This window comes from Scyliorhinus torazame, chromosome 14 (assembly GCF_047496885.1).
Source record: "Scyliorhinus torazame isolate Kashiwa2021f chromosome 14, sScyTor2.1, whole genome shotgun sequence".
Classification (NCBI taxonomy): domain Eukaryota; kingdom Metazoa; phylum Chordata; class Chondrichthyes; order Carcharhiniformes; family Scyliorhinidae; genus Scyliorhinus; species Scyliorhinus torazame.
Genome location: NC_092720.1, coordinates 16,606,219 through 16,625,974, shown reverse-complemented (window position 1 = coordinate 16,625,974; position 19,756 = coordinate 16,606,219). Strand labels below are relative to the sequence as shown.

General features: G+C 46.1%; 1 protein-coding gene across 1 annotated transcript in view; it reads left to right on the top strand.

The window, feature by feature from the left end:
* The window catches only part of LOC140389471 (extracellular calcium-sensing receptor-like), a 32,693-nt gene extending 13,189 nt beyond the window's left edge, over positions 1 to 19,504 (top strand). Inside the window, exons 3-6 of the mRNA XM_072473601.1 lie at positions 307 to 1,110; positions 9,778 to 10,005; positions 14,427 to 14,550; positions 18,104 to 19,504. Coding sequence (XP_072329702.1) covers positions 307 to 1,110; positions 9,778 to 10,005; positions 14,427 to 14,550; positions 18,104 to 19,017 — 2,070 coding nt within the window. The 3' untranslated portion in view covers positions 19,018 to 19,504. The remainder of the gene's footprint in view (positions 1 to 306; positions 1,111 to 9,777; positions 10,006 to 14,426; positions 14,551 to 18,103) is intronic.
* The last annotated feature ends 252 nt before the right edge of the window (positions 19,505 to 19,756 follow it).

Genomic DNA, 19,756 nt, shown 5'->3' with positions numbered 1-19,756 from the left:
CAATATAAAATAAATGTATACAATGCGGGAAAATATTCAGCAGTCCCAGCATCATCTGGGGAGAAAGCTCCATCCCAATACGGTGCTGGTAAACATCCTGCTATTCTATTTGAAAAAGTATTTTATTAAAAAAACATTTTTACCTCAGATTTACAGCATCCGCAGTATTTTGCTTGAAATTGAAAATGTTTACAAACATTTCATTGTTATTTTCCTCGGGGATGTTGACAAGACCGCATTTATTGACCTGGGAATCCAACTGGCAATAGCAATTTCTAACTCTCACTTGTCCTCTCCATCCTCCAGTTCAGCTACTCGGCCGCTTATGACTATCTCAACAACATGTACGAGTTCCCCACCTTTTTCCGGACCATCCCAAATGACTACCACCAGGTGGACGGTCTCGCCCAGCTCGTCAAATACTTTGGATGGAACTGGATCGGGACAATTCGGAGTAACTCCACCTACGGTGCCCTGGCAATGGACGAGATTATCAAAAGCATGCACGGCTTCGGCATTTGCATCGCTTTCTCTGGAGCTGTTCACAAAACCGACTCCAAAGAGAAGTTGCTGAGTCTCATCAACGTCATCAGACAAGCCTCCACCAGGATTATAGTTGCCTTCGTTGCCCAGGCAGACATGGCAGTGTTGATGCACGAGATTGCTCAGCAGAACCTGACTGGGATCCAGTGGATTGGGAGCGAGTCTTGGATCACCATGCCCGGCATCTCTCCCAAAGAACACACCAGCTTCCTGGCCGGCACGTTGGGCTTCGCTGTCCCGAAGGCGATCCTGCCGGGGCTGAAGGAATTCCTTCTCGAGGTGCACCCCTCCAGATACCCCGGGAATGTCTTCGTGGCCGAGTTTTGGGAAACCACGTTCGAATGCTCCTGGCAAAAGCCGGAGAACCTCAGCCGGGCGGACGACGCTGCTCAGGTCAACTTGTGCACCGGACAGGAAAAGCTGGATGAAATCGACAACCAGTACACCGATACATCGCAGCTGAGAATCGCTTACAACGTGTACAAAGCTGTGTATGCAATCGCACATTCCCTCAACCACATGCTCTCCAAAACCAACTTTACCTTTTCAGAACTTGACCTTTGGGAGGTAAGGACATCTGCACCTTCTTGGAAATCTGCCAACACTTTCACAATGACAGGTTCACTGATGAAGATCTGAACCCGTGCCTGTCTCAAAACTGTAACCATTGCAGAAATGCTGCTTTTTTAAAACATTAATTCATACCCTAAGTTATAAGTGCGGATGTTAAACTATTGGATTCAGAGTAATGTGTTTGTTGTAGGTCTGGATTTACATGGCAACTTTATGGCCCTTTAAAGAGTGTAAAAGGTCTCCCAATGTAGCTTCAATGTCAAGACATTTGGACCTCATGTTTCTGCTTAACTAACTGGCCGAGTCTGTCTTTAGAATTAGCAGAGTTAGTCTCTCTGATGGGGTCAGTCACACGTATAACTCCAGCATGGACTAAATAAAATAGGGGCTGGTTTAGCACAGGGCTAAATCGTTGGCTTTGAAAGCAGGCCAGCAGCACGGTTCAATTCCTGTACCAGACTCCCTGAACAGGTGCTGGAATGTGGCGACGAGGGGCTTTTCACAGTAACTTTATTTGAAGTCTACTTGTGACAATAAGCGATTTTCATTAAAAGAGTATTCCAGGAATCATCAGATTCACTCCTGGGACATTTGGGGAATTTTTTAAAATTCCTACATGGGATGTGGGTCCTGTAGGCTGTGCCAGCATTTATTGCCCATCTCTAATTGCCCCTGAGGGAGCAGTTAAGAGTCAACCACATTGCTGTGGGTCTGGAGTCACATGTAGGCCAGACCAGGTAAGGTCGGCAGATTTCCTTCCCTAAAGGACATTAGTGAACCAGATGGGATTTTGCGACAATTAACCATGGTTTCATGGTCATCATTAGACTTGTAATTCCAGATTGAATTAAAATTTCGAATCTGGGTGCCCAGAGCATTACTCTGTGTCTCTGGTTTACTTGTACAGTGACAATACCACTATGCCTCCGCCTCCCCAGATAGCTCATCTAAACTCAGTTTGACTGGATGGAGAACAGCGATTCTCCCATTCCATTAGAACTATATAAACTTCCAATTTCTACGGGGGTTTTCTCGTCTCTCAGTGGAATGTCAGAGAAATTGTGCCAATTGCCGTTTAGGCCGTTCCTCTGAGGCTCCGCTGAAGTTATGCTGGCGATTGAGTAGCTGCCGTCCTGTGTGGGGCAAAGTTGATGGGACAGCAGCTCTTTTCCAGGTTGAATGTTGCACCAGAGATGGAGAGAGAGATCTCCAAGAAGTAAAATTATTGCTACACATGCCCCCAGTCATGACCCCGGCACCAGGAATCAGATCAGTCCCTAAAGTGTAAAGACGTCCTGACCAGAGCCAGCCGCATTTTTCGACATGTCACATGTTGGTGGGCATGTCCATCAGAATAATTCTTGCATTCCTCACCTCCCCCCAACATTTAACCTCAAGCTATAACCAGCCCAGCAAAGGGTGCTGAACGCTAGCAACTCAAAATAGTCAGGATAAACGTTGTAATGAGTTACGATGCAAGATATACAACTGAAAAACTATCTTCTCTCTCCTCTTACAGATAATGACATTAACTAAGTCTGAAATCCATAAGTATAGGAAGAGATCATTTGCTCATTGTATCTATCAATGCTGGTTCTATTTGAAAGAATATTCCACATCACCCTCTCCTCCCCCGTTGCAACCCCCACCTCCGCATTTTCGAGTCGTCCAGAGTCAGCTGACTCAAAGAGTCCTCCAGGCTCGAAAAGTTAGCTCCTTTCTCCCTCCTCAGACTCTGTCAGACCTGCTGAGATTATCCAGTATTTTCTGTCTTTGTTTCACATTCCAGCATCCGCAGTGATTTGCTTTTATCTGCATTTTCGAGTATTTGTCAAATTCATGTTTAAATCGGCCGACACCATCTTTACAGCCCATGTGTCCCAAATGGTGACAATTTCCGTGCACAAGAAAGCTCCTCATCTCCCCTCTGCAAGCAGTGTCCTCTGCTTCCTGCTCCTCTTGCCAACAGAAGCGGTTCATCTGCATTCATTCTTCCCAAACTAACCATAATTTGAAACGCATCTTCGGAATCTCCCTTAACATTCCCTGCTCTGGCAAAACTAAAATGAACCCCCCCCCCCCACACCTAGTGACCACTCTGACCACTCTTTGCCTAACAATATGTACTTTATTGTTCATCTTGCTGAATCTTTTCATACAATCTATGGACAGTAAGGGAGTGGTTTCTTTAGTTGCTGAGCATCAATGATGTTGTAGGTACAAAGGTTCGGTTACGTCTATAAAACAGGTTAATAGTTTTAGTCAAAATTGTCTATCATGTGTAAAACGTTACAGACACATTTTGTCCTGCTGGGAATAGAGGGATACGGACCCCGGAAGTGCAGAAGGTTTTAGTTTAGACAGGCATCATGATCGGTGCAGGCTTGGAGGAGCAAAGGGGGCCATTTCCTGTCCTGTATTGTTCTTTGTTCTTTGTTTTTGTTCAGTGCTCTTTGCTTTTTGATCTTTGTTCTTTGTTTTTGTTCTTTGAAAATGAAAATCGCTTATTGTCACAAGTAGGCTTCAAATGAAGTTACTGTGAAAAGCCCCTAGTCGCCACATTCCGGCACCTATTCGGGGAGGCTGGAACGGGAATTGAACCGTGCTGCTGGCGTGCCTTGGTCTGCTTTGAAAGCCAGCTATTTAGCCCTGTGCGAAACCAGCCCCAATGTTCTTTGTTCTTTGAACCTGAATTGTAGCTCCAGTATACAGGAGGTTGAGAGTACTGAGGGCAGGCCAGTCGATTTCAGCGGGAGCGGAGCAGGTTAGTCAATTTCAGCGGGAGCAGTGCGGAAGTGATTTCTGGGAGGTAAGTCTCTCCTTTAAAAACACTTGTCTTTGCAGGGGCAGGCCAGTCAATTTCAGCGGGAGCGGAGCTGGTTAGTCAATTTCAGCGGGAGCAGTGCGGAAGTGATTTCTGGGAGGTAAGTCTCTCCTTTAAAAACACTTGTCTTTGCAGGGGCAGGCCAGTCGATTTCAGCGGGATCAGAGCTGGTTAGTCAATTTCAGCGGGAGCAGTGCGGAAGTGATTTCTGGGAGGTAAGTCTCTCCTTTAAAAACACTTGTCTTTGCAGGGGCAGGCCAGTCGATTTCAGCGGGAGCGGAGCTGGTCAGTCAATTTCAGCGGGAGCAGTGCGGAAGTGATTTCTGGGAGGTAAGTCTCTCCTTGCAGCCTACTCCAAATAGTTTTAGGGATGTAGAGGAAAGGATGGCGAGGATGATCCTGGATAAGAGCGAAAGTAACAGGGTAGTTATTATGGGAGACTTGAACTTTCCAAATATTGACTGGAAAAGATATAGTTCGAGTACATTAGATGGGTCGTTTTTTGTAAAGTGTGTGCAGGAGGGTTTCCTGACACAATATGTTGACAGGCCAACAAGAGGCGAGGCCACGTTGGATTTGGTTTTGGGTAATGAACCAGGCCAGATGTTGGATTTGGAGGTAGGAGAGCACTTTGGGGACAGTGACCACAATTCGGTGACGTTTACGTTAATGATGGAAAGGGATAAGTATACACCGCAGGGCAAGAGTTATAGCTGGGGGAAGGGCAATTATGATGCCATTAGACGTGACTTGGGGGGGATAAGGTGGAGAAGTAGGCTGCAAGTGTTGGGCACACTGGATAAGTGGAGCTTGTTCAAGGATCAGCTACTGCGTGTTCTTGATAAGTATGTACCGGTCAGGCAGGGAGGAAGGCGTCGAGCGAGGGAACCGTGGTTTACCAAAGAAGTGGAATCTCTTGTTAAGAGGAAGAAGGAGGCCTATGTGAAGATGAGGTGTGAAGTTTCAGTTGGGGCGATGGATAGTTACAAGGTAGCGGGGAAGGATATAAAGAGAGAGCTAAGACGAGCAAGGAGGGGACATGAGAAGTGTTTGGCAGGTAGGATCAAGGAAAACCCAAAAGCTTTCTATAGGTATGTCAGGAATAAGCGAATGACTAGGGAAAGAGTAGGACCAGTCAAGGACAGGGATGGGAAGTTGTGTGTGGAGTCTGAAGAGATAGGCAAGATACTAAATGAATATTTTTCGTCAGTATTCACTCAGGAAAAAGATAATGTTGTGGAGGAGAATGCTGAGCCCCAGGCTAATAGAATAGATGGCATTGAGGTACGTAGGGAAGAGGTGTTGGCAATTCTGAACAGGCTGAAAATAGATAAGTCCCCGGGACCTGATGGGATTTATCCTAGGGTTCTCTGGGAGGCCAGGGAAGAGATTGCTGGACCTTTGGCTTTGATTTTTATGTCATCATTGGCTACAGGAATAGTGCCAGAGGACTGGAGGATAGCAAATGTGGTCCCTTTGTTCAAAAAGGGGAGCAGAGACAACCCCGGCAACTATAGACCGGTGAGCCTCACGTCTGTAGTGGGTAAAGTCTTGGAGGGGATTATAAGAGACAAGATTTATAATCATCTAGATAGGAATAATATGCTCAGGGATAGTCAGCATGGCTTTGTGAAGGGTAGGTCATGCCTCACAAACCTTATCGAGTTCTTTGAGAAGGTGACTGAACAGGTGGACGAGGGTAGAGCAGATGATGTGGTGTATATGGATTTCAGCAAAGTGTTTGATAAGGTTCCCCACGGTAGGCTATTGCAGAAAATATGGAGGCTGGGGATTGAGGGAGATTTAGAGATGTGGATCAGAAATTGGCTAGCTGAAAGAAGACAGAGGGTGGTGGTTAATGGGAAATGTTCAGAATGGAGTTCAGTTACAAGTGGAGTACCACAAGGATCTGTTCTGGGGCCGTTGCTGTTTGTCATTTTTATCAATGACCTAGAGGAAGGCGCAGAAGGGTGGGTGAGTAAATTTGCAGACGATACTAAAGTCGGTGGTGTTGTCGATAGTGTGGATGTAGCAGGTTACAGAGGGATATAGATAAGCTGCAGAGCTGGGCTGAGAGGTGGCAAATGGAGTTTAATGTAGAGAAGTGTGAGGTGATTCACTTTGGAAGGAATAACAGGAATGCGGAATATTTGGCTAATGGAAAAGTTCTTGAAAGTGTGGATGAGCAGAGGGATCTAGGTGTCCATGTACATAGATCCCTGAAAGTTGCCACCCAGGTTGATAGGGTTGTGAAGAAGGCCTATGGAGTGTTGGCCTTTATTGGTAGAGGGATTGAGTTCCGGAGTCAGGAGGTCATGTTGCAGCTGTACAAAACTCTGGTACGGCCGCATTTGGAGTATTGCGTACAGTTCTGGTCACCGCATTATAGGAAGGACGTGGAGGCTTTGGAGCGGGTGCAGAGGAGATTTACCAGGATGTTGCCTGGTATGGAGGGAAAATCTTATGAGGAAAGGCTGATGGACTTGAGGTTGTTTTCGTTGGAGAGAAGAAAGTTAAGAGGAGACTGAATAGAGGCATACAAAATGATCAGGGGGTTGGATAGGGTGGACAGTGAGAGCCTTCTCCCGCGGATGGAAATGGCTGGCACGAGGGGACATAGCTTTAAACTGAGGGGTAATAGACATAGCACAGAGGTCAGAGGTAGGTTCTTTACGCAAAAAGTAGTGAGGCCGTGGAATGCCCTACCTGCTACAGTAGTGAACTCGCCAACATTGAGGGCATTTAAAAGTTTATTGGATAAACATATGGATGATAATGGCATAGTGTAGGTTAGATGGCTTTTGTTTCGGTGCAACATTGTGGGCTGAAGGGCCTGTACTGCGCTGTATTGTTCTATGTTCTATGTTCTAACTTGCGGCATGGGTTGGTACCTGGGACTTCGATGTTGTGGCCATTTCGGAGACATGGATAGAGCAGGGACAGGAATGGTTGTTGCAGGTGCCGGGGTTTAGGTATTTCAGTAAGCTCAGGGAAGGTGGTAAAAGAGGGGGAGGGGTGGCATTGTCAGTCAAGGACAGTATTACGGTGGCAGAAAGGACGTTTGATGAGGACCCATCTACTGTGGTAGTATGGGCTGAGGTTATAAACAGGAAAGGAGAAGTCACCCTGTCAGGGGTTTCCTATAGGCCTCCGAAAAGTTCCAGAGATGTAGAGGAAAGGATTGCAAAGATGATTCTGGATAGGAGCGAAAGCAACAGGGTAGTTGTTATGGGGGACTTCAACTTTCCAAATATTGATTGGAAACGCTGTAGTTTGAGTACTTTAGATGGGTCCGTTTTTGTCCAATGTGTGCAGGAGCGTTTCCTGACACAGTATGTAGATAGGCCAACGAGAGGCGAGGCCATTTTGGATTTGGTACTGGGTAATGAACCAGGACAGGTGTTAGATTTGGAGGTAGGTGAGCAATTTGGTGATAGTGACCACAATTCGATTACGTTTACTTTAGTGATGGAAAGGGATAGGTATATACCGCAGGGCGAGAGTTATATCTGGGGGAAAGGCAATTATGATGCGATGAGACAAGACCTAGGATGCATCGGATGGAGAGGAAAACTGCAGGGGATGAGCACAATGGAAATGTGGAGCTTGTTCAAGGAACATCTACTGTGTGTCCTTGATAAGTATGTACCTGTCAGGCAGGGAGGAAGTGGTCGAGCGAGGGAACCGTGGTTTACTAAAGCAGTCGAAACACTTGTCAAGAGGAAGAAGGAGGTTTTTGTAAAGATGAGACATGAAGGTTCAGTTAGGGCGCTTGAGAGTTACAAGTTAGCTAGGAAGGACCTAAAGAGAGAGCTAAGAAGAGCCAGGAGGGGACATGAGAAGTCTTTGGCAGGTAGGATCAAGGATAACCCTAAAACTTTCTATAGATATGTCAGGAATTAAAGAATGACTAGGGCAAGAGTAGGGCCAGTCAAGGACAGTAGTGGGAAGTTGTGCGTGGAGTCCGAGGAGATAGGAGAGGTGCTAAATGAATATTTTCCGTCAGTATTCACAGAGGAAAAAGACAATGTTGTTGAGGAGAATACTGAGATTCAGGCTACGAGACTAGAAGGGCTTGAGGTTCATAAGGATGAGGTGTTAGCAATTCTAGAAAGTGTGAAAATAGATAAGTCCCCTGGGCCGGATGGGATTTATCCTAGGATTCTCTGGGAAGCTGGGGAGGAGATTGTTGAGCCTTTGGCTTTGATCTTTAAGTCATCTTTGTCTACAGGAATAGTGCCAGAAGACTGGAGGATAGCAAATGTTGTCCCGTTGTTCAAGAAGGGGAGTAGAGACAACCCCGATAACTATAGACCAGTGAGCCTTACTTCTGTTGTGGGCAAAATCTTGGAAAGGTTTATAAGAGATAGGATGTATAATCATCTGGAAAGGAATAATTTGATTAGAGATAGTCAACACGGTTTTGTGAAGGGTAAGTCGTGCCTCACAAACCTGATTGAGTTCTTTGAGAAGGTGACCAAACAGGTGGATGAGAGTAAAGCAGTTGATGTGGTGTATATGGATTTCAGTAAAGCGTTTGATAAGGTTCCCCACGGTAGGCTACTGCAGAAAATATGGAGGCCTGGGATTCAGGATGATTTAGCAGTTTGGATCAGAAATTGGCTAGCTGGAAGAAGACAAAAGGTGGTGGTTGATGGGAAACGTTCAGACTGGAGTCCAGTTACTAGTGGTGTACCACAAGGATCTGTTTTGGGGCCACTGCTGTTTGTCATTTTTATAAATGACCTGGAGGAGGGCATAGAAGGATGGGTGAGTAAATTTGCCGATGACACTAAAGTCGGTGGAGGTGTGGACAGTGCAGAAGGATGTTACAAGGGGACATAGATAAGCTGCAGTGCTGGGCTGAGAGGTGGCAAATGGAGTTTAATGCAGAAAAGTGTGAGGTGATTCATATTGGAAGGAATAACAGGAAGACAGAGTACTGGGCTAATGGTAAGATTCTTGGCAGTGTGGATGAGCAGACAGATCTCGGTGTCCATGTACATAGATCCCTGAAAGTTGCCACCCAGGCTGAGAGGGTTGTTAAGAAGGCATACGGTGTGTTAGCTTTTATTGGTAGAGGGATTGAGTTTCGGAGCCATGAGGTCATGTTGCAGCTGGACAAAACTCTGGTGCGGCCGCATTTGGAGTATTGCGTGCAATTCTGGTCGCCGCATTATAAGAAGGATGTGGAAGCATTGGAAAGGGTGCAGAGGAGATTTATCAGAATGTTGCCTGGTATGGAGGGAAGATCTTATGAGGAGAGGCTGAGGGACTTGAGGCTGTTTTCGTCAGAGAGAAGAAGGTTAAGAAGTGACTTAATTGAGGCATACAAGATGATCAGAGGATTAGATAGGGTGGACAGTGAGAGCCTTTTTCCTCGGATGGTGATGTCTAGCACGAGGAGACATAGCTTTAAATTGAGGGAAGATAGATATAGGACAGATGTCAGAGGTAGGTTCTTTACTCAGAGAGTAGTAAGGGCATGGAATGCCCTGCCTGCAACAGTCGTGGACTCGCCAACACTAAGGACATTCAAATGGTCATTGGATAGACATATGGATGATAAGGGAATAGTGTAGATGGGCTTTAGAGTGGTTTCACAGGTCGGCGCAACATCGAGGGCCGAAGGGCATGTACTGCGCTGTAATGTTCTATGTTCTATGTTCTATTATTGTCACAAGTAGGATTACATTAACACTGCAATGAAGTTACTGCAATGAAGTTACACACTCCAGCGCCTATTCGGGTACACATTTATGGCTAAACAATGTTCATGAAATATAATTTCACCAATGACTGGTGTGTAAATTTGTCTGTTTTCTCTTCCCCCCCAGCTACTTCATTATATGTACGCTGTGAATTTTACAGCAAAGAATGGAGAAAGCATATACTTTGATGAGAACTTAGATACAGTCCCCTTGTATGAATTGGTAAATTGGCAGGTGAACTCTGAAGGTGTTGCTCACGTTGTGACAATTGGACGATATGATGGACTTATCGCCTTTGATAAAAGACTATACATAAACAAAGAAAATATAATTTGGATCAATGGGAAAAAAGAGGTAAGTTCATCTTATGTGCTCACTTCAGATTGTACGTTATGGTCTTGGAATTACATTGTAGGGTCCTAAGATATTGTTATGTTATGAAATTTCTTCCTCAACTAATTCAATGGACACATCAACACAGAATTTGATCACTCCTTAGACAGCACCTTCCAAACCCACGACCACTACCATCTAGAAGGACAAGAGCAGCTGATATCTGGGAACCCCACCACCTGGAGGTTCCCCTCCAAGCCACACACCATCCTGACTTGGAAATATATCGTGGTTCTTTTACAGTCACTGGGTCAAATTCCAGGAACTCCAGGGAGAAAGTGCAAACTCCCCACAGACAGTTGCCCGAGGTCGGAATCGAACCCAGGTCCCTGGCGCTGTGAGACAGCAATGTCGCGACTATATATATTTAATTCTAAAAGGTGAATAGAAAATACTATTTCCTCTGGTTGGGGAGTCAATGAGAAGGGATCATGTATTTTAAACCAATTTAATAATTATAATAATCTTTATTATTGTCACAAGCAGGCTTACATTAACACTGCAAGAATGGGCAGAGAGTTTTGTCGCGGTATACTTTTGGGCTAATAGCTGATAGAGTATCAAATGCCGCAGGGCATCATTGTGGCACATTTCTTTCTAAGGAATCATTCGATAATATTTGAAGCTGAGGAACACATAGAGTGATGGAAAGAGAAGGGGCAATTGAAGTAGTTTTGAATTGTTCAAGTAAGGAGCTGTCCCAGACACTGTGGACTGAATGGCCTTTGCTGTACAGTAAACATTTTCCCCCTATTTCCAAATGTTTCTCCTTTTTATTTCATTCACAGATACGCCATTCGTTTGTTTTTTTTTAAATATATTTTTATTCTCCTTTTTCACATTTTCTCCCAAATTTACACCCACCAACAACAAACAATAATCAGTAACAAATATGTCAATCCCCGTATCAATAACAACGATCACATACTCCCATCAAACCCCAAACATTAGCCCGCATGTTCACATAAACAAATGACAAAAAAGGATTAGGAATCACCCATAGTCACCATTAACACACATAGCCCCCCCTCCCCCCAGCCCTCCCACCCACCCCCCTCCCCAACTAATGTTCGTTGTTATCCAGTTCTTGAAAGTGCCGAATGAATAATGCCCATGAATTGTAGAACCCCTCCATCCTGCCCCTCAGTTCAAAATTAACCTTCTCAAGAGTCACGAATTCCAACAGGTCTCCCCGCCACGCCAAGGCACAGGGTGGAGAAGTTGCTCTCCAACCCATCAGGATCCGCCTTCGGGCGATCAACGAGGCGAAGGCTACAACATCTGCCTCCGCACCCGTTTCCAACCCTGGCTGGGCCGACACCCTGAATATGGCCTCCCGGGGGCCCGGGTCCAGTTTCACGTGCACCACTTTAGAAATTACCCTAAAAACCTCCTTACAGTAATCCTCCAGCTTTGGACAGGACCAAAACATATGAACGTGATTAGCGGACACCCCCCTCCCCCCCACAACGTTCACACACATCTTCTACTCCTTCAAAGAATCAGCTCATCCTCGCATTCGTGAGGTGTGCTCTGTATACCACCTTCAGCTGTATCAGCCCCAAACTCACACACTCGCTCCTCACACCAGAACCCCTCCTCCATATCCTCTCCCAACTCTTCTTCCCGCTTTGCTTCGATCCCTTCCAGCGATGCCTTCTCCTCTTCCAAAATAGCTCCATAAACCGCCGACACTACCCCCTTCTCCAGTCCCCCTGTCGTCAGTACCTCCTCCAGCAATGTAGAGGCCGGCTCCACTGGGAAGCTCTGTATCTCCTTTCTGGCAAAATCTCGAACCTGCATGTACCTAAATATTTCCCACTGCTCCAGCCCATACTTCCCTTCCAGCTCCTTCAATCCTGCAAACCGACACCTAAGAAACAAATCTTTCAGTGTCTTAAACCCTTCTCCTCCCATTTCCGAATATTTCCATCCCAGTTCCCTGGCTCATATCTGTGGTTCCCCCGAATCGGCATTTCCCTTGACCCTGCCTCCAACCCGAAGAGTTGGCGAAACATACACCAAATTCTCAATGAAGCTATTATTCCCGGACTCCCTGAGTATTTCCCCGGGGCCATTGGGAGCGGCGCTGTTGATAGTGCTTTCAATCCCGACCCCCTGCACAGACTCTCCTCCATTCTGACCCACTGGGAATCAACCCCTCTGACCCAGCTATGCACCTTCTCCACATTCGTTGCCCAGTAGTAATACATCAGGTTCGGAAGACCCAAACCCCCTTGGCCACTTTCCCTCCCCATATGAACAAAGTAATCCTTCCCTCAATCTCTCTGAAAAAAGCCTTTGGCAGGAAAATCGGCAAGCATTGAAAAATAAACCGAAATCGAGGCAACACATTTTAACCGCCTGTACCCGACCCGCCAGTGACAGAGGGCGACCATCCCATCTTGCCAGATCAGCTTTCACTCTCCCCACCAAACTAGAAATATTGTACCTGCGGAGCCCCCTCTCCCACTCCCGGGCAACCTGCACCCCCAGGTACCTAAAGTGAGTCCGTGCCCTACGGAATGGCAGCCCCCCCCCACCCCTGCCCCCAGCCCCGGCCGAGACACCACAAAATACTCACTCTTGTCCAGATTTAGTTTGTACACAAATATGCCATTCATGAAAGCAAAATGCCAAAATTCAAACCTGCAGCAAACAGCTGCAATTTGTCTCCACAAAACACTTAAATAACTCCCATTATTCCGGTAACCACAGTGTTATCAATAGAAACAAAGTTTAAATAATTGAAAGGGTTTGCTTGCGGCTCAGCCAGCTGTTATAGCAAATGTGGCCAGAATTCCTTACGAAGGTCACCCAAACCTTGCGTTGTAACTTTGGTGGGAGATCAATGGAGAACCCAGGGTGGTTGGCCAAAGTTAGAGAAAGGAATTGTGAGGATTCTACTGGATGCTCCATCCAATGATGCCCAATCCCAGGGCTAAGCTGAGGAGCAAAATATCTGTCAGGAGCTGTGAACTTTGCACATTCTTTTCTTTCATAGAATCATGGAAATCCTCCAGGGCTGAAGGAGGCCATTCAGCCCAGCGGATCTGCACCATCCCTTCGAAAGAGCCCAGCCACTCCCCATAACCCCATCCAATCTTTGAACACAGAGGCAATTTAGCACGGCAAATCCACCTAGCCTGCACATCTTTGGACTTTCTGATTAGTTTTTTCCAGAATTGTTTTTTTTAACAGTACCAACCTGTGTGTAAATCTCTACATACCCTTTTAAAAATTCCCTCTCTAATCTAGCTAATTGATACATACAGTATTAAACTACATTCAACAGGATTTGAGGTTGTATCTTGTTCATAAACTGTTGTTTCAAATTTAACCCATTCAATTGCAATTAGGATTTTCTTAATTGGTAATTGTATTAAATGAAACCTAGGGATAATAAAGACATGTTTTCTTCTCATACAAATTAGGAGCAGGACATTTGGCCCCTCGAGCCTGCTTCACCATTCCCTAAGATCATGGCTGATCTGACTGTGGCTTACACTCCACATTCCACCTACTACCAATAACCTTTGACTCTCTTGTTAGTCAGGAATCTATCTATCCCTGCTTTAAAATATTCAATGATCCTGCCTCCACCACTCTCCAGCGGTGAGAGTTCTAAAGGCTCACAACAATCTGAGAGAACAATTTCTCCTCATCTCCATCTTAAAGGGGTTACCCTTTAGATTTAAACTGTCCCCTACCTCTAGCCTCTCCCATGAGGGGAAATACCCTTTCATAATCCACCTTCAGAATCTTAGCTGTTTCAATAAGATCACCCTCATTCTTCTAAATTGCAATGGATACACATCCAACCTTTCCTCATAAAGTAACCCACCCATCACAGGTATCAGTCAAGCATCATTCTCTGAATTGTAATGGGGCGGCACGGTGGCACAGTGGTTAGCACTTCTGCCTCACAGCTCCAGGGTCCCGGGTTAAATTCCGGCCTCGGGTGACTGTCTGTGTGGAGTTTGCACTTTCCTCCCCGTGTCTGCGTGGGTTTCCTCCGGGTGCTCCGATTTCCTCCCACAGTCCAAAGACGTGCAGGTTAGGTGGATTGGCCATGCTAAATTTACCCTTTGCGTCCAAAAGATTAGGTGGGGTTACGGGGGATAGGGTGGAGGCGTGGGCTTAAGTAGGGTGCTCTTTCTAAGGGCCGGTACATGCTCAATGGGCCGAAACGCCTCCTTCTGCACTGTAAATTCTATGATTCAATGCTTCCAACACATTTATATCCTTTCTTAAATAAGGAGACTAACTCTATACCCAGTACTTCACGGTGCTCTTACTGTGGTTATAAAATGATATGATATTAAGTAATTTCATCTTTTTGAGGTCAATGGATTGAGTATAATACCATTTATTTATCGTAGGTTCCCCGTGGAGTTTGCTCAGACAGTTGTCTTCCCGGCACATGGAAAACAGTCAAAAAAGAAATGCCTCTGTGTTGTTTTACCTGCATACCGTGCTCTGACGGAGAGATCAGCAACTTGACAAGTATGTATACAATCCTAGGGGGCCATTGTGTACATTGTGATTTTTCCCGCTCTTTGAAAGTCCCACTCCCTTGTTGTTTGCCCGTCACCCTCCAAATGTTCCCCTTTCAAGTAAGTATCCAATTCATTTTTGAAGATTTGTCTGGAATCTGCTTCCATCACACCCTCATGCAGTGCAACGTGAAGCATTAACAAAGATCTCCTCGTCCCATCAGCCCAGTTTGTTCACCAATTATATTAAATCTGTGCCGTTGATTAACTAATCCTTCCACCAGTTGAAACAGTTTCTTCCCATCTCCTCCATGAGAACCCCTCATCGTTTTGTTGGCCTCTATTGAATTTTCCCTGACCTCCTTTTGGCCCGGCTTCTCTAATCTCTCCATTGTCGGGATTTGCTCATGCCTGTTCCATTCTGGTGAATGAATCTCTTTACCGATGCGTGTCTGAATTGATAGTGAGTTCAGCAATTTGACAGATATAATCGAGTCATGGAGTCATTATGGAACAGAAGGAAGCCACTCTGCCCCGCAAGTCCGTGCTAGCCCCTGTGGAGAGCAATCTAACAGGTCGCACTCCCCCGCTCAGTCTCCCTGGCCCTCCAAGCCGATTTCCTTCAAGAGGCCACCCGATTCCCTTTTGAAATCATTCATTACCTCTGCTTCCACCACCGGCATCGGTGGCAAGTTCCAGATCAGTACCACCCGCTGCCTAAAAATAGTTCTTCCATCGCTTATCCCCGGCATCTCTTGCCCAAAATCTTAAATCTCTGTCCCCCGAGTGCTTGTATCATCGGCTGATGTGAACAGCATCTCTTTGTCTACATTATCAAGACCTGTCATCGTCTGTGTCCGCCTCTATCGAATCTCCCCTCAATCTCCTTTGCCCCAAGAGGAATAATTCCAGCTTCTCCAACCCACCCTTGTGGCTGAAACCCCCTCATTGCTGGAACTATTGTGGTAAATCTCTCCTGCACCGTCTCAAGCACCCTAACATCCAACCTAAATGGATCAAAACTGGATGCAATACGCTAGTTATATGGCCAACCAGAGTTTTATACAGGTTCGGCATAACGTTCCTTATGCTTTGCTAATGTTGTGGACAGAACATATCAGTTCCCTTCCAGTCTGTAATCAGTATGTTTTGTATGAAAAATGCAAAACATTGGCCACATAGGAACTACCACCAACCCTCCGTGTTCTATCACAGCTACAAGGCAGCAGGAACCAGTGCTTTGAACATTGACCATGCCTCACTTTCCAGTGCGCTCTCTGTTCCTGCACAATTATTTTCGGTAGTTTGTGGAAGGTGCTGCCGTATTTTCAAACACTGGAAGTGTTAGTTCCATTTGGTTTTTCGTAAGACCTGATGTGGAGATGCCGGCGTTGGACTGGGGTGAGCACAGTAAGAAGTCTTACAACACCAGGTTAAAGTCCAACAGGTTTGTTTCAAACACTAGCTTTCGGAGCGCTGCTCCTTCCTCAGGTGAATGAAGAGGTATGTTCCAGAAACATATATATAGACAAATTCAAAGATGCCAGACAATGCTTGGAATGCGAGCATTAGCAACCATTGTTTGCAGCAAACTACTCAGCCTTCAGAACAGTGACCACGACACCACACAACCCTGCATGGCAATCTCTGCAAGAAGTGCCAGATCATCGACATGGATACCACCATTACACGTCAGAACACCACCCACCAGGTACGCGGTACATACTCGTGCGACTCGGCCAACATTGTCTACCTCATACGCTGCAGGAAAGGATGTCCTGAAGCGTGGTACATTGGCGAGACCATGCAGACGCTGCGACAACAAATGAACGGACATCGTGCGACAATCACCAGGCAGGAATGTTATCTTCCAGTCGGGGAACACTTCAGCAGTCAAGGGCATTCAGCCTCTGATCTCCGGGTAAGCGTTCTCCAAGGTGGCCTTCAGGACGCGCGACAACGCAGAATCGCCAAGCAGAAGCTTATAGCCAAGATCCGCACACATGAGTGCGGCCTCAACCGGGACCTGGGATTCATGTCGCATTACATTCACCCCCACCATCTGGCCTGCGAAATCCTACCAACTGTCCTGGCTTGACACAATTCGCACCTCTTTAACCTGGGGTTACCCCATCTCTGGATCTGTAAAGATTTAATCACCTGCTAATGCTCGCATTCCAAGCATTGTCTGGCATCTTTGAATCTGTCTATATATATGTTTCTGGAACATAGCTCTTCATTCGCCTGAGGAAGGAGCAGCGCTCCGAAAGCTAGTGACATCGAAACAAACTTTAACCTGGTGTTGGACTTTAACCTGGTGTTGTAAGACTTCTTACTGTGCTCACCCCAGTCCAACGCCGGCATCTCCACTTCAATGAGATCATCACTAATCTGATATAATCCTGAACTCTGCTTTCCCATTTTATCCCCATTTCCTCACTGATTGTAAATCTGTCTCTCTCAGCCTTGAACATCCTTAACGACCCAGCCTCTACAGCCCTCTGTGATTTAATTCCACAGATTCACTACCCTCTGAGAGAAGAAATTCCTCCTCATCTCTGTGTTAAATGGGTGACCCCCTTACTCTAATATTAAGTTTAATTACAATAATAATCTTTATTTTCACAAGAAGGCTTACATTAACACTGCAATTAAGTTACTGTGAAAGGCCCCTAGTCGCCATACCATGGCGCCTGTTCGGGTACACAGAGGGAGAATTCAGAATGTCCATATTACCTAACAGCATGTCTTTCGGGACTTGTGGGAGGAAACTGGAGCACCCGGAGGAAACCCACGCAGACACGGGGAGAACGTGCAGACGCCGCACAGACAGTGACCCAAGCCGGGAATCGAACCTGGGACTGTAGCGCTGTGAAGCAACAGTGCTAACCACTGTGCTGCCGTGCTGTCCATGTTATGCCCTCTGGTCCTAGTCTCTCCTACAAGGGGAAACCAGCTTCTCAGCATCTATAAAAATAATAATAGATAATTAATTGTTTAATTTTAATACAGAGAACACACTTGTCACAGGCGCAGTGGGGGGTGGGGGGGGGGGGGGCGCAGGCAGTGGAATTTTATAATACAGGAGGGGTACATCAGTAACAAAAAAAAGTTTGATAAGCCTTGCATGAAATCACCGTGGGCGGGATTCTCCAACGTCTCAGCCTCGTGTTTCCCGATGGCGGGAGGCCGCGTGTCGATCGCTGGCGGTGTTATTCTCTGCTCCCACTGCTGTCAACGGGAATTCCCATTGAAGCCACCGCACACCACCGGGAATCCCGCGGGCGGGAGTGCGCAGCTGGCCGGAACGGAGAACCCCCACGGCTAGCGAAGGGCCGGAGAATTCATGGAGCTTTTGACCTATCTCCCTAATCCAAGAGCACAGAGCTGAGTGAGCGGATTCAGCACAGTCTGGGGATAAAATATAGAATCTCGTATTATCCATCGTACCAATCAGCTCAACCATCGAAGGGACCTCACACATTGACCTCCAATTGTTTGAGGAATCACTCTACACGTATGACTTTGAAATACCAAAAGTGTGTTCTGTTGCTTTCTCATAGATTCAATATCTTGCTTGAAATGCCCACAAGAATACTGGTCCAATCGGTTAAAGACTCAATGTGTGCCAAAGAGGATTGAGTTCCTTTCATTTGATGATCAGATGGGAAGTTCACTGATGGCGCTCGCACTGATTGGAGCCTGCCTAACCGTGGCCACAGCTCTCATTTTCTATAAGCACAGGCAGACTCCTCTTGTCAAAGCCAATAATTCCGAGTTAAGCTTCCTGCTTCTTTTCGCTTTAACACTTTGCTTCCTCTGCTCTCTGGCCTTTATTGACCGGCCCTCTGAATGGTCCTGCATGTTGCGTCACACAGTGTTCAGTATCACCTTTGTCCTTTGTCTCTCTTGCATTTTGGGGAAAACACTTGTTGTGTTGATGGCTTTCAAAGCCAGGCTTCCCAACAATAAAAATATCAAATGGTTTAGTCGCTTGCAACAAAGATTGAACGTCTGTGCCCTCACCTCTGTCCAAACTATAATTTGTATTATCTGGCTCACAACTAAACCTCCTTTCCCTGTTAATAGCACAAAGTACTACAAGACTGTAATTATACTTGAATGTAACTTTGGGTCCTTGGTATATTTCTGCTGTGTGTTCAGTTATATCGGTGCTCTTGCATGTCTGTGCTGCGCGCTTGCATTTTTAGCCCGAAAGTTGCCAGATAACTTCAACGAGGCGACATTTATAACCTTCAGCATGCTTATATTTTGCGCCGTGTGGATCACATTCATCCCAGCTTACGTCAGCTCGCCTGGAAAGTACACGGTGGCCGTAGAAGTGTTTGCAATTCTGGCATCGAGCTACAGCCTGCTGTTCTGCATTTTTGCTCCCAAATGTTACATCATCTTACTTCAGCCTGAAAAGAACACAAAGAAATATTTGATGCGTAGATCGAATGCAAAACAAATTTGAACGGTCTCCAGAATCGGGACGGCCTAATTTTTAGAAAACTGTCCAATGCTTTATCCTCATCAAATAGTTGCAGCCTTGGGTTATTTTGTTGCAGTACTCAGAAAAGTATCGATTTGGATTATACGTGAACGAGGGGTGAGCGTAGGCCATTCAGCCCCTCGAGCCTGCTCCGCCATTCAATAAGATCATGGCTGATTTGCTTGTAACCTCAACTCCACATTCCCACCTACCCCCGATGACCTTTCAATCCCTTGCTTATCAAGAATCTATCTAGCTGTAAGTTAAAAATACTCATGGGGTGGGTGACGTGATGTGAGAACGGGAGTGGTAGCGTGTCCGTGAGCCCGCGACTCTGTTCATCTTTTAGTCCTTTCATAGATTATCATAGAATTTACAGTGCAGAAGGAGGCCATTCGGCCCATCGACTTGTTTTATCCCGGTGCACATTTTATGTTTGCTTTCTATTGGGTTACATGGGGGCTCCTGATTGGTGGTTTGCAAAGAAGAACCCAGATGAATTGTAAAAATCCTGGTTTGTTTGTGGCGGCGGAGTGGGCTGGGCTGGGGTCCAGCTCGCAATGGTGGAGTTGCTGCTGAGCGGACCTTCGCTTTGGTGATACTGTGTGTGTCCAGATGATGGCTGCCATTGGAGATGTTGTCTTGGTTGAAGATCTGCGGTGCAGGTCGGTTGAGCTCACTTTGAAGAATTGCGGGATACCTTTGGGAGAGCGGTGGAGGA